At 37.0% G+C, this 14,057-nt stretch overlaps 4 protein-coding genes across 4 annotated transcripts; 3 read left to right on the top strand and 1 right to left on the bottom strand.

Annotated features, from left to right (window-relative positions):
- Positions 1-2,406: 2,406 nt before the first annotated feature.
- On the top strand, positions 2,407-4,180 carry LOC18011081 (caffeoylshikimate esterase). Its single transcript, XM_006392810.2, has 3 exons — positions 2,407-2,824; positions 3,232-3,577; positions 3,705-4,180. Exons 1-3 carry the CDS (start codon positions 2,491-2,493, stop codon positions 4,009-4,011), a joined length of 987 nt encoding a protein of 328 aa, XP_006392872.1. The 5' UTR covers positions 2,407-2,490; the 3' UTR covers positions 4,012-4,180.
- An 833-nt stretch (positions 4,181-5,013) lies between these two features.
- LOC18011065 (root phototropism protein 3) lies at positions 5,014-6,661 on the top strand. Its single transcript, XM_006392809.2, has 2 exons — positions 5,014-5,766; positions 5,902-6,661. Exons 1-2 carry the CDS (start codon positions 5,023-5,025, stop codon positions 6,487-6,489), a joined length of 1,332 nt encoding a protein of 443 aa, XP_006392871.1. The 5' UTR covers positions 5,014-5,022; the 3' UTR covers positions 6,490-6,661.
- A 2,236-nt stretch (positions 6,662-8,897) lies between these two features.
- On the top strand, positions 8,898-12,508 carry LOC18011080. The gene has a single exon (XM_006392807.2). The coding sequence runs from the start codon at positions 9,132-9,134 to the stop codon at positions 12,312-12,314; it is 3,183 nt and encodes a 1,060-aa protein (XP_006392869.2). The 5' UTR covers positions 8,898-9,131; the 3' UTR covers positions 12,315-12,508.
- LOC18011056 (probable 2-oxoglutarate-dependent dioxygenase AOP1) lies at positions 12,452-13,590 on the bottom strand. Its single transcript, XM_006392808.2, has 3 exons — positions 13,223-13,590; positions 12,806-13,130; positions 12,452-12,732 (listed from the first exon to the last, which is right to left on the bottom strand). The coding sequence occupies exons 1-3, from the start codon at positions 13,585-13,587 to the stop codon at positions 12,472-12,474; spliced, it is 951 nt and encodes a 316-aa protein (XP_006392870.1). The 5' UTR covers positions 13,588-13,590; the 3' UTR covers positions 12,452-12,471.
- Between the last annotated feature and the right edge of the window lie 467 nt (positions 13,591-14,057).

Here is a 14,057-nt window from a genome sequence, read left to right as displayed (position 1 = left end):
AATCATAATTTTGGTTTTTTTCCATCATAAGATAGTTAACATTATCAAAGTCTTGATTGTATCATAAAGAGTGTTTGATGTGAAACCAATAATGTATTAGGAAAACAATAATTTCATGTTATAGTTTATGACTTTTTTTCATTTTTTAAGTGAATGTTTACTTTTTATATTTATAGTTTTATCATTATCATTTTCTAATGAAAGAATTGCATGTAGTTGTACATATGTATCTAGTTGTACCTTGTTTATTTCCATACGGAAAGCATTCTCGGCCAAAAATCAAATCTTCTAGATTAGATTGACTTTCCTAAGTATCCAGTTGTACTAGTTGTCCTCTTATCTCTTAGTTGTATAATTCGTACCAGTTGTCCTCTGTAGATTTGGTGATGAATTCATGTATAATTATAATTTACCTAAGAATCACTACGATTCAACGACTATATTTAAGAAATTATCCATGCAAATACCTAATCGTCATATAAAACTGGGTTACCAACCCGATTTGCAATTATAATTAAAGAATTTTCAATCAGCAATTATTTAAACTAAACTTAGTTATACCTAATTGTACCAGTTGTCCTCTATCTCATAGTTGTACCAGTTGTACTTGGTGTCCTCTTATCTCTTAGTTGTATCATTCGTACCAGTTGTCCTCTTCTGGAGATTTTGTGATGAACTCGGGTTTTAATTTCAATCTACCTAAGAATCACTACGATTCAACTAACTATATTCGATAAATTATCTATGCAAATACCTAATCGTCACATAAAACTGGGTTACCAATCCAATTTGCATACCGAACACTCAATTTTTGTAAATCCAATCCCTAAATTGTGAAATCCCTAAATCTTCAAATAAAAACCTAACTGAGTTTTGAAACTTTAACAATAGTGGTGGAGAAAGGAGATAAAGACAAGAAACTGAATGCAGATGATGAAGAAAGAGGAAGAGGCGAAGGATGAGATTTAGCAGGTTTGAGGTTGAAGATGAAGAGATGAATCCGGGAGGAAAAGAAAAACAAAATTTTTATTTTTTAATTAATTTTCGTTTTAGTTTTAATATATTAATTAAAATTTTATTTAAACATCATATTTTGATAAAATTACATATGCCACAAAATCAATTCATTAAGGGTAAAATGAGATTTTTATGTGGTTTATGGCACTCAGATTATATAATGACACGACAGATTTCTTTTTTCCAAATTATGGCATATGAGCCATTAAACCCAATAAAATACAAGGAACTACTGAGGTATAATAATAATATTATTCTTATTTATATGATTCCAGATTGTATATGATTTCCATAAAATGTTAAATAAGTCATCCCCTTCTTCTCATTATCTGTTACATATCTTTCTCGTATCAAATTATAATTTATCTTTCTACTATCAATCATCGTGAGATTCCTTTGTCCTCTTGACTGTTCTGAAGCTTCTCTTATATCATTAAAGCATTTAAAAATTTTCAACTATCACAAATAATAATAGAAACTACAATGTATGTTATCATATACATTCATTCTGTCACAAACTCACAATTTTGTACATATACAATTCGTTTTGTGAGTATTCATAAATGGGTCGATAGTTTTTACCAAAATACCCACTAACCAATTCTTTCCATTAGTTTCGTATGGAAAAATAAATTGAGGTGGAGATTAAACCAGACCGACGGTATAATCCATGGGGTAGGTAGGTTAGGCAAATGAGCAAACCGAAACCGGGGTAGGTGACTTATCCGACATGAACCAGGTCGGATCGGGTCCAATCCTCACACCAACTTTCCCCACCAACTCTACTGACCCCACCAACCCCAATCTCCCACCCCATAGCAGTTGGTGAAAGTACAGAAACCAATCATTATAATAACATTTAATCCTACGGATAAGATCATATAAAATTATTTTGTAATAACGAAACAAAATCATTAAAAAAAAATACTGTTCAGAATTATTTAATGTTTAAGGTTTTTGCACACAGTTTAATGATTCATTTAATTTTTATTTTTCTTATACTAAAAAAATATTATTTATAATCTATTTAAATATCATTCAGCCAATAAAAAGACAATTTGCAGAATATAAAAGGTCAAAAACTATAAAAATTCATTAAATTTTGCATTGAAAAGTGAGAACATCAAATAATTCTGAACAAAAAAACCTTCTAAAACATCAAATAATTTTGAACGAAGGGAGTATTAATTTCATTGTTTAACACTTTAATTACATGATATTACTTCTTATTAAATACTAAAATGTGTAAAGACTCTGAAACAAATTTTACTGATATATTGTTTCACTACTATAAGAAAATGAACACAAAATGTTTTTAAAAATATATAAATGATCTTCTAATGACGTTTGTTTAATACTAAACCATTTATATATATAGTTCGTCTCCCTCATGCGTTAACTTTCCCAACTCCACCAACCAAATTCAACTGAGAAGAAAGCAAAAAAGCAAAAACCCAAACATCAATCAAAACGATGCCGTCGGAGGCGGAGAGCTCAGCGATTTCATCTCCGGCGACGCCGCCGCCTAATTTCTGGGGCGAGATGCCGGAGGAAGAGTACTACACATCCCAAGGTGTGCGTAACAGCAAATCCTACTTCGAAACACCCAACGGCATGCTCTTCACTCAGAGCTTTCTTCCTTTGGACGGCGAGATCAAAGGCACGGTTTACATGTCTCACGGTTACGGATCCGATACGAGTTGGATGTTCCAGAAGATCTGCATGAGCTTCTCCACTTGGGGTTACGCTGTTTTCGCCGCCGATCTTCTCGGTCACGGCCGTTCCGATGGAATCCGCTGCTACATGGGTTTGTTCTCGCTACTTCGTCCCCTTTATAGAACTCTGTTTACTTGGAAAAATCTCTCAACTTTAATTGTCAAGTTTAAGGCTTTAGGAAGAAGGATTGATTGTGTAAATGTTAGGCAAAATAGAGAAGCTGCATGAGATTAAGACCTCACTATATTTATTTATACAGATTTGTATACCTCTGTTTTTAAAATCTTCTTGATTAATTGGAAAATCTCCAAGTTAAGGCTTTAGGAGGAAGAATTGATTGTGTAAATGTTAGGCAAAATAGACAAGTTGCTTGAGATTGAGACATCACTGCAACTTAGTGATTGTGGGAGGAAGAAACGAATGTGTAATAGTTTTATCTTTAGGGTTTTCTAAGACCAAGGAATTGGCTTTTTTTGTTGTGTTGTTGTTTGTTTTCAGGTGATATGGAGAAAGTTGCAGCAACATCATTGTCTTTCTTCAAGCATGTTCGTTGCAGCGATCCGTATAAGCATCTCCCTGCATTTCTCTTCGGTGAATCGATGGGAGGTCTTGTCACGCTTCTCATGTACTTTCAATCCGAGCCTGAGACTTGGACCGGTTTGATCTTCTCGGCTCCTCTCTTTGTTATCCCGGAGGATATGAAACCAAGCAAGGCTCACCTTTTTGCATACGGCCTCCTCTTTGGCTTGGCTGATACTTGGGCTGCAATGCCTGATAATAAAATGGTTGGAAAAGCTATCAAGGACCCGGCAAAGCTCAAGATCATCGCTTCTAACCCGCAAAGGTAACTTCTTGGAAGCCAAAGCTTGAGACTTTTTTACGTTTTAGCACCAAAACATGAATGTTCTTTTTGACAAAACTTGGATTTATTGGAAGCTTTTAAAGTTTGGATTTTTGTTCTTCTTTTGCAGATACACAGGGAAGCCTAGAGTGGGAACAATGAGAGAGTTACTGAGGAAGACTCAATACGTGCAGGAGAATTTCGAGAGAGTAACTATACCGGTACTTACGGTGCACGGCACAGCGGATGGAGTTACATGCCCTACATCTTCAAAGCTACTATACGAGAAGGCATCAAGCGCTGATAAAACTTTGAAGCTGTACGAAGGAATGTACCATTCACTGATTCAAGGAGAGCCCGACGAGAACGCTGAGACTGTATTGAAGGATATGAGAGAGTGGATCGATGAAAGGGTTAAGAGGTATGGATCTAACTAAATCGACCTACGTTTGTGCAGAGAAATGTATATTGATACTATATGATCCATATCTTTTGATTCGACTTGTTTTGTCTGTTTGTGTTAAGAACATGACTTTGTGATGTAATAACTTATGTATCATGGATTACGGAAATCATAATTTTATCATTTCTAGTATTTTGGATTAACCCACTTTAAGATTAACATGTTTAATGTGCATCGAAACAAAATAAAGGTAGAATTTGTTGATTTTTGGCGTGTGATTATAGCTGGGAACGTATAATAGCCAGTAGTAGCACAAGCGACATTGGTTGGTCATTGTATTCCCTATAATTAAAGCGGGACCATATAATAATACAATGTTATCTAATCTCCAAAAGACAAGACGTGTTTAATTACTTTTGTCTAGTTTTCGACTCCTCTGTTTTTATCCCCACGTACATTAATTGTCCTAAGAGAATATTAAAGACACGTCCATTCCCACCTTTGTACGTATTCCCTTTGTAAAACGTTTGTATGTTCTCTTCAAAAATCTCTTTTTGGAAGATTTTGTCTTCATATAATCTCTTATCTCTATCTCACTGAATCCTGTCCAACGGTAGGATTATTTCACGAACTACTGAACTAGCCATATGGCCCCATGTCATATCTTTTACACATGTATTAAGTTCAAAGTTTTCGTGTCGTTTAATTTGCCAACACTTGAGTTTTCCTTGATTCCTTTAACCTAAATCATACAATGTTTTTTTTCTATAATTTGTCTGTATTCTTTCTCTCATTTTTTGTCTTATTTCTCTGGATTTCTAAGATCTAAACTTGTTTGTTTTTATAGTAAATTGCAGGAATTTGTTCTTTCCTTTGGAATTTTTTACCTTTGAGTCATGATGAGAAAATGACTTTTCAATGTAGACTTTTTAAGAACAGAACAACGAACTAAAACTTACTTACACACTTTATAAAACTACACACTTTTAGTTTCAGAGTAAACACACACATTGCAATTTCCACCGTGAAAAAAAAAACAAAAGAGATGGAGAAAACATCTTCGCCGGAATCTTCCGCCAAATCACCGTCAACCACCGTCACCGGAGAATTAGAGCATTCTTTGTTCGACGATGGTTGCATTCTCGACATGGATTACTTCGTTAAAACCATCGCCGGAATTAAAGCCAAAGGTGTCCGTCCCGATCTCATCGGCTCCATCATCGCTCACTATGCCTCCACGTGGCTCCCGGAGCTCTCAAACACCGTCATTAACCCCAACGATCCTAATCAGCAACAACAATCGGAGAGCTTCTCCGTAACGGCGTTCGTGATGAAAAAACGTTTCTTCGTGGAAACTCTAATCGGAATCATCCCGCCGGAGAAAGACTCTGTTCCTTGTAATTTCCTCCTCCGTCTCCTCCGAACAGCGAACATGGTCGGAGCAGACTCAAGTTACAAGGCGGAGCTCGAGGCGAGGATATCGTGGCAGCTCGACCAAGCTTCCCTCAAGGAGCTAATGATACCTTCGTTTAGTCACACGTGCGAGACATTGCTCGATGTTGAGCTCGTGACTCGACTGGTTAAGAAATTCGCCGGTTTAGACAACGAAGGAATCAAATCTGGTGCTTCTCTTGTTAAAGTGGCGAAGCTCGTCGACTCTTACTTAGCTGAAGTCGCCGTTGACGGTGATTTAAGTATCCCGGAGTTTATTTCCCTCGCCGAAGCTCTCCCTAACCATGCTCGTGTCACTGAAGATGGCTTATACCGTGCAATTGACACTTATCTCAAGGTATATAGATTAAACAAAAAATGTTACTTTAGGTCTTCTTGATGTGGGAATCATAGGCTAAGAGTAAAAAGTCGAGACTTTGAAGCTTAATTCGTGATGGGTTTGATTGAAATTTAATTTGGTTTTATTAATTAGGCACATCCTAAAATGGATAAGCAAGAAAGGAAGAGACTTTGTGGACTAATAGATAGCAAGAAGCTATCAATGGAGGCATCTTGTCACGCTGCACAGAACGATCGTTTACCGGTTAGAACTATTATTCAAGTTCTGTTCACTGAACAGGCGAAGCTGAGTCGTAGCCATCACAGCAACATTGATTGGAGTGGCTCATCGTTCAGTCCAAACCCTTCTAGTTCACACTACTCAGAGTCAGGTCCAGCTCGGTGTATGTCCAAACGAGAGATGAATGTTCAGCAGATGGAGATAAAGAGATTGAGAGAGGATATGGCGAAGCTGAAGAGCGAATGTGAAGCGATGCAAACGCAGTTGGAGAAGATGGTTGAGAAGAAATGTAGTAGTAGTAGTGGGAGTAAAGGGTTTTTTAGGTGGAAGAGATTGGGATTTAGCAGTGGTGTTAGTGTTAGCGTTTTGGACAAGACGAACGGTGAAGAGTTTGGTAATAATGGAGAAGAGTTTGAGTATGCGAATCAGACTCCTGGTAATATGAAGACAAAGCTTGTCAAAGGAAGAACTCCTTCTAGGTGGAGAAAATCAACGTCTTGAAAAACAGAGTTTTATCGTCTTTTGTTAGTTTCTGTTTAAGTTGTTTTGCATTTTTTCTTCAGTCCTTGTTTCTGAATCTAGCACTTGTACATTTTGTATGCTCATAACTCATAAGTCATATCGATGGCTTGTGGGTCAAGCTTCTAAATGGTTTTATCAATCTTTTTTTCTTCTTTCTTTGTTCTTTAGGATTAGAGAATGCACTGAAACTGCCTTTCTTAGTTTCTCTGTCTTGTCTTCATTTAATTTATATTTTCGAAACACCAATTTACAAATCATTTTGATAACTAGAATCCTAGATACTATGACAGTTTGATTTAATGTTTTACATGTTTGCCAATAAATCGATTAATGAATCTAGAAAACCCCAAAACTATTCTCAGAAAAAAAATAAAAAATCTCAATAATCTGTATGGATTTCTTGGATCAAAATAAGAGTTTGTTATATTGACAAGAAAAAAAAAACAAGAATTTGTTTCTTCCTTTGGAAATGTGCCGTTGAATAGTGATGTGATGACAGTTTTGATTGCCCGGTCATCCAACATGGATCCATCTCCATTCTCAAGATGCTGGCCCATTCCTAACGGACCATTTGTTTTGTTTCCTTATATGTTCATTCCAAGATTTTATATAAGGACCTCATTTGTTTTTTTTGTTTTTTAACCTTGGGCATCCCAAAGACTGTCTAGATTCAAGAACTAATCCCACGAAACTTTGCATTTGAGTGTCCGTTTGGAAATATTCTAAATTTAAAGCGCGGCTAAGTGGCCAAATGAACTCGAATCTAAGAATCTCCTATTTAGAAGTTACTACTGGGGCAAAGCAACTTAATTCCTCGTTTGTTTCAAGCAACTTTTTTTTATTTTAATAAGAACTTAGGGAATTCTGTCTTTATTTCGATCATTGGTGTTGTTCAGAGTTTTTTGCACAGGCTAACTCTAGTCATACCAGAATCAACCAAATCAAACAGACATCGTACTGACACAAGGTACATAGATTCGGACTGCTAACACTAGTTATAAATTAATATATGAGCAATGTCCATACGAAAGGTACATAAATTCGGACCCCTAACGTTGAAGCAAATGAGAAAACATTGTGGCTCATTGGTTTGGATGCAGAATGCAGTTGTTGTAGTTTTAACACATTTTTTGCTGCTTTACGGAAAAAAAAAAGCTAGAATAGTTGTAGTTTTAAGGTTAGTGGTGACCATTAAAGAAATAATTGGAATGAATAAGAAGTGAATGTGAACGAAGATGAATAAAATAATGGAAATATATTTTTTTTATTGTTTTTTTTATTAAATTTGTTGAGAAATATTTTTGTTCTATAATTCTCTAAAAATGAAAGAATGATAATGAATCATGTGTAAATTTTTTTTATAAAAGGTGTACTTTTTAAAGAATGGAAAAGAATGTGTATACATAAATTATATATAAATGGTTTATTTTTAAAAATTGAAGAAGAATTTCATTATTTCTTCTCATTCCATAGTCACCAATTAGAGTTTTAAATACTTAAGGTTAAGGTTGATTGATAAAACAATATTGTAAAAAAAATTTAAAGGCTGTAAGAAAATTATAGTAAAGCCCAACCAATCACCCCATTATAAGTTTTATTTTTTGGTAAAGAAATGATGTATTTTTCTTGTCCGTTAAAAAAATATAACTTCATGAGTCATTTGAGTTAAACCTACTTGATTGATTCTAATTTATTTATTTTTGTAATGAAGTGATTCTTTTTCTTGTGCATCAAAAAAATAGCGTATGGTTTGGGATCCAACAAAGAATGGTAGTCAAGATCAATGGGATCACACTTAAAACATATCCCGTCGAACACGCCTCCCTCATCTTTATAAGTCAAGCCAACCACTCACTGAAATCTATATTAAATTCATCCTACCAAGTACCAACCAAAATTGTTATAACGATCATTTACTTTATATCTAACATTCTTTATTAAGTTGATCATGCGTTCGAATTTGTTTTGTTTTTGAACCAATTAATTGTAGATTTTTTTAGGCTACTTGTATATCCTTTTTAGGCTACATCCTTTATTATAAAAACATGTCGAAAAAGAAAATATCAAAAGATTAATAGATTTGAGTATTAAAAAAGTTAAATTTTTCTTTTTACTTTAGTCATTTGTTTTGGCCGTTCAAACCAGCGCTTAGACTTTTAGGATAATGATTTTAATGCACATAAAATTAATAATTTTTTAAATTTTTATTTGAATTGTGAAACAAATTAGAGATTCAATGAAAGATACATCACAGTTATTTAGTATTTTATTCAGTGGAAAAGAAAAACAATGCACAATGTTGGAGTAATAAACAACTTAAATACAAATTAAGAGGAAAATGTAAAAGACTTTTCTTTGTTCACTGTTCTGCTATGACTCAACTTCAAGTGTAATCGCCTCTTCCTCCACTCTCTCTCGATCTGTGTCATCCCCAATGATGCAAAACCGAATATTGCAGAAGAAACTCATAACCAAACCCCCATTGTTTCCAACTTCATCTTTCCTTTCCTACCCTTAAATCAAAGTTTCCATCTTTGTCCTAAAATCAATTGTCGCGACTCGCAAGTTCCTGTCTTTTTTTTCCTCCAGAACAACAAGACTTTATTCTGGTGGTTAATGTCATGAGTATGAAAACGGTAAATCTCCTTCTTTTGATCTTTCTCACACATGGCTTGTCCTCTTCTCTTGTAATTGCATCTTTCTATGAGCAAAAATTCGACTTTCGGGGTTCGATTGGTGAGTACAGAGACGAACCCGGACCGAAAATCAGTTACGATCGGATCAACGAAGTGAAGCGAAAGTGCAAACCAGAGTTATCTTCAGCTTCTGAATTGAAGCTCCATGAAGTCTCTTGGGATCCTAGAAAAGCTAAGAAGAAGCTCGGTTTCCGATACGGAGATTGGAATCAAGATCCTGGTGATTCTCCGATTCTACCTTTCGATTCGACGAGCACGCCGAGAAACTCATCGACGAAGCCTCTGAATCTGGTTTCTTTCCGGGTCACGGATCTGGATCTTCCACATCGAACCAAGAAATACGTCGGCGTCAATGGAGTCTTGCTTCTCGCGATCACTACATTTAACGAGCTAAGCTTAAGATCTCACGGTGTCCGTGAGTTCGAGCTGTGGCCGAGTCATACTCAGCTCAAGATCTCTTTCCAAGGGATCTACTTTGAGAATGATGATGAAGAAGAAAGAGTTTTGTGTATGCTTGGTGAAACAATGTTGCCTTCTCGTGAACCTGGTTCAGCTACTGATCCATGGCAATGGGTTAAAGATCATGACACACCTCCGCTTTTGCAGGATGATCAGATTATGCTCGTTCTTCGATACCCGAAAAGCTTCACATTGACGAAAAGATTGATTCAAGGAGAGCTCAAAAGTCTAAACCAGAAACCAAACCTCAAGTTTTTCGACAAGATCAATTTGTTTTCTCAGCTAGGGAGATCAGCTAGCTACGATTTCGTCTCTGATGATTTGGTACTAAAAGCTTGTGATCCATATCCTTATAAAAACGGAACCTTTAGTACTAGTAGTATTGATGTTTACAAAGGGAAAGGCTTTTGTGATCTTCTTCAAAGAATTACTTCTCGTGCGCCTCTCACTGTTGTACCTAACTGGAAATGCAACGGCACTGATGAATTCTGCCGCAAGTTGGGTCCTTTTGCCTCTGATGGAGATATCAAATCGACGGATGGTAGCTTCAAAGACGTCAAGCTGTATATGCAAAACGTACATTGCCAAGAACCCTCAGCTCGGTCTGAATCCGATGCTGTCACAAAAGTCTCGGCTGTTTTCCGTGCGGTTCACCCGAATGAGAATCTTTACATATCAGGGTTGAGATCAGGACTAGACAACATGACAGTTACTGCTGAAGGGATTTGGAAACCATCGAGTGGGCAGTTATGTATGGTTGGTTGCAGACGTGGCCAAGTCGATGGCTGTAATGCTCGTGTGTGTTTGTATATTCCAACTACTTTCTCGATACAGCAGCGAAGTATACTCGTTGGAACTTTCTCTTGTTTAAACACTGAGAAGAACTTGACTCCGTCTTTCTTCCCTTTATCGTTTGAGAAGCTTGTGGAGCCTATGGATATGCAGAACTACTTCCACTCTAAGGTCTCGCATCCGTTTTATAGTTACTCCAAGTTTGTGGAAGCTGGTGTTATCCTTGAGAGAAACCAAGAGTTCTCCTTTGGAACCATAATCAAGAAGTCAGTGATGCAGTTTCCGAAGTTAGAAGATTCTGAGGATTATCTTTCGAGCCTTTCTCTTCTTGCTGAGGATTTGACTTTCCATACTCCTGCTTTCACCGACAAGCGTGCCTTGGGAACTGATATCGGCATGGATGTTCTTTCGCTCGGTCCTTTGTTCGGACTTTTCTGGCGTACTTCGAATTCTTCGGTTGTGGAACTGGAACAGACTAGTCCTTACAGGACAAAAGCTCAATACACTGAGAAACAGCTTCTTCTGAATGTATCAGCTCAAATCACACTTACAGGGGATGGTTTTGGTAACTTCTCTGTTCTCTACTTGGAAGGTCTTTACGATGAGCATGTTGGGAAAATGTATCTTGTCGGATGCAGAGACGTGAGAGCCTCGTGGAAAGTCTTGTTTGAGAGTGGTGATCTTGAAGCCGGTCTAGATTGTTTGATAGACGTTGTGGTTTCTTATCCACCCATCAAATCACGGTGGCTGGCTGATCCAACGGCTAAGGTTTCGATATCCAGCAGAAGATCGGATGATGATCCTCTCCGTTTTAAACAGATTAAGCTCAAAACAACTCCTATCTTTTACAGAAGGCAGCGTGAAGACATTCTCTCACGTGCAGGCGTTGAAGGGATCCTCAGGGTTCTCACGCTTACTTTCTCTATCGGTTGCATCACGAGCCAGCTCTTTTACATCATAAGCAATACCGACTCGGTTTCTTTCATTTCGCTCGTTATGCTTGGAGTTCAAGCTCTTGGTTATAGCTTGCCGTTGATCACCGGAGCAGAAGCTCTCTTTAAAAGAAAAGCAGCTTCAGCAACGACGTATGAAACACCTTCATATGATATACAGAGAAGTCAATGGTTCAATGTGATTGATTACACCGTCAAGCTCCTCGTGATGGTCTGCTTTCTTCTAACTTTAAGGCTTTGTCAGAAAGTGTGGAAGTCCCGTGTCAGATTGCTCACTCGAACACCTCGAGAACCGCATAAAGTTCCAAGTGATCGGCGTGTGCTTCTCATCACTGTGATCTTACACGCACTAGGATACATACTTGCTCTGATTATGAATCCCGCAAGGAAACAGAGAGTAACTGTAGTTCTTGAAAGTTATACACCTGCCGCTGCAAATTGGTGGCAAACCGAAACAGAGGAGTACATTGGTTTGGTTCAAGATTTCTTCTTGCTCCCTCAGGTTATTGCTAATTTTTTGTGGCAGATCGATTCTCAGCAACCACTAAGGAAGCTATATTACTTGGGGATCACGCTGGTGAGGCTTTTCCCGCACGTCTATGACTACATCATTGGCTCTGTTCCTGATCCTTACTTCATTGGAGAAGAACACGAGTTTGTTAATCCGAATTTCGATTTCTTCTCCAAGTTTGGGGATATCTCGATACCCTTTACAGCGATTCTACTTGCAGTCATTGTGTTTGTTCAGCAGAGATGGGACTATGACAAGCTTTCACAAGCTTTAACCTTTGGACGGTTTAAGATCCTCCCTTCTCGTTCTGTTAAGTATGAAAGAGTAATGTCTCAACCAACAGAATCTGAAATGGTTCCTAGAGTCAATGGAAATCGTGGTGATGAAGAATGATCTGTTTTTTTTTTCTCTCTCGATTTTGTGCTAATATTGATGTCTGAATCCAACCAAGATATGGATCATGTCCTTGTGACCCACCAATGTAAGTATATATATGTTGTCCTGAGTAAGAAGATTACACTTATTTTTTCTCTTTTAAGATTATTACATTTCACATTTGTGAAGCTTTAGAAATACCGCAATAGGCTTTGATAGGACACTCTGATTTGTAACCTGTGTCAGTACGGTAAAAACGAAGTAGACCAATGTGATCAAATGGCTTATACTTGAGAGGATGTTGATGATCAATAAGCTCTTCTGGTACTTGAAGTGTTCCATTGTTGAATGAAAACATTCCAAGAGAGTATCTGTCTGTCTCACCGCTCACTAGAACTTGGTGTCGTGGAGACCAAACTCTGTCGTTGCTCCATGCCTAAAGGTATATTTAAGTTTTAGTTCCCAATCTCTGTTTTCTGTTTTGTAATTGGTATTAGAACTTAAATTACCATCAATGCATCGCCTGCGACGACCATGAAGAGTGAAGGTGATGATAGATTGATATTGATTCGCTCTCCTTCTCTGGTTTCCATTACCAAACCATTGACTTGATTCTGGTGAAGTATCGTTGTGAAGCTCTTGTCAGTATGTGTGATAAATCCTAAATTAGAGTTCTTGCTGTTCGGTGCGCGAGTCTTCAGCACACGAAGAAGGTAAGTAGTTGATTCGATGTAAGGATTGTAGTCTTTCTCGACATTATAGCTTTCAAAAACCATCCGAGTCACCATTTGATCAAGCTTGGCTACAAACTCCGCATACTTGTGCACAGAATCACTAACACAAACAGAGCAAAATTGAAAGGTTTAACGTCTAAAAAAACAATAGTTGAGGATTCTAAAAATGGATCAGATTCTTTTGATACTTACCTGAAACGTTCGTTTCCTTGCGGCCACATCAAACCGGTGAAGCTTCTGGTTGCTACTAACGAAGTGGCATCATCAATGCCAAGACTTTCATGAAGAGGAAGAGCTGGGATCTGACCAACGTAGCCGTTTAAGGGCTTATCGTATTTGTTCTTCATTTTGGTTTGTGTAGGAAGATCAAACAACTCTACTAAAGAACCAAAGACTTGATCAAGAAGATCTAAAGGAGTCTTGTCTTGAAGATCTATGATGAAACATCCATATTCTTCAAGTGCTTGTCTGATGTTTTTGCTTGTTGATTCCCAGTACTTTGTGCCTGGTTTCAAAACTTCTCTGGAAAAGTCCAAGGTTGGAATTTTACAAGACATCTTATTTGTTGTCTTTTTTATTTTTTAAGATTTTGGTGGATCAAATTTTATGTGTTTATATAATTTTAGACTATTGTGGATGGAATATTCTCTGAGGTGAAAAATGGATTTTGGGTGTTCATTAAAAGACAAATGTTGAAGGGATCTTAATTCCTACGTTTCAAATATTCGTTTTAGAGAGAAAACAAAAGATTACTATATTAATAACTAGTCACCGGAATCTGGACCACATTATATATTAATATTACTAGTCATCGAAATCAGCTGGACCACGTTACATATGCTAATAATATTACCAGTCGTCGCAATCTCTGGACCACATTATACGTTAATATCACTAGTCGTAGGAATCTCTGGACCACATTATAAACTAGGATGAATAGACAATCTGGTTTTTGGTTCGATTTGGATTGTATTTGGACTTTGGTAATATTTTTTTTAATTTTCAAAGAAAATGAAGCTTTTAAATA

This window comes from Eutrema salsugineum, unplaced genomic scaffold (assembly GCF_000478725.1).
Source record: "Eutrema salsugineum unplaced genomic scaffold, Eutsalg1_0 scaffold_7, whole genome shotgun sequence".
Taxonomy (NCBI): domain Eukaryota; kingdom Viridiplantae; phylum Streptophyta; class Magnoliopsida; order Brassicales; family Brassicaceae; genus Eutrema; species Eutrema salsugineum.
The sequence above is the reverse complement of the archived record's forward strand: the minus strand, read 5'-3'. Positions and strand labels throughout refer to the sequence as shown.

Excerpts from the sequence above, each read along its gene's own strand:
- LOC18011081 (XM_006392810.2), top strand. The coding sequence starts at position 2,491 with ATGCCGTCGGAGGCGGAGAGCTCAGCGATTTCATCTCCGGCGACGCCG. Across the intron at positions 2,825-3,231 it reads TGGAATCCGCTGCTACATGG|GTGATATGGAGAAAGTTGCA; the intron begins GTTTGTTCTCGC and ends GTTTGTTTTCAG. Across the intron at positions 3,578-3,704 it reads ATCGCTTCTAACCCGCAAAG|ATACACAGGGAAGCCTAGAG; the intron begins GTAACTTCTTGG and ends CTTCTTTTGCAG.
- LOC18011065 (XM_006392809.2), top strand. The coding sequence starts at position 5,023 with ATGGAGAAAACATCTTCGCCGGAATCTTCCGCCAAATCACCGTCAACC. Across the intron at positions 5,767-5,901 it reads CAATTGACACTTATCTCAAG|GCACATCCTAAAATGGATAA; the intron begins GTATATAGATTA and ends TTTATTAATTAG.
- LOC18011080 (XM_006392807.2), top strand. The coding sequence starts at position 9,132 with ATGAGTATGAAAACGGTAAATCTCCTTCTTTTGATCTTTCTCACACAT.
- LOC18011056 (XM_006392808.2), bottom strand. The coding sequence starts at position 13,587 with ATGTCTTGTAAAATTCCAACCTTGGACTTTTCCAGAGAAGTTTTGAAA. Across the intron at positions 13,131-13,222 it reads CAAGGAAACGAACGTTTCAG|TGATTCTGTGCACAAGTATG; the intron begins GTAAGTATCAAA and ends TGTTTGTGTTAG. Across the intron at positions 12,733-12,805 it reads TCGCAGGCGATGCATTGATG|GCATGGAGCAACGACAGAGT; the intron begins GTAATTTAAGTT and ends ATATACCTTTAG.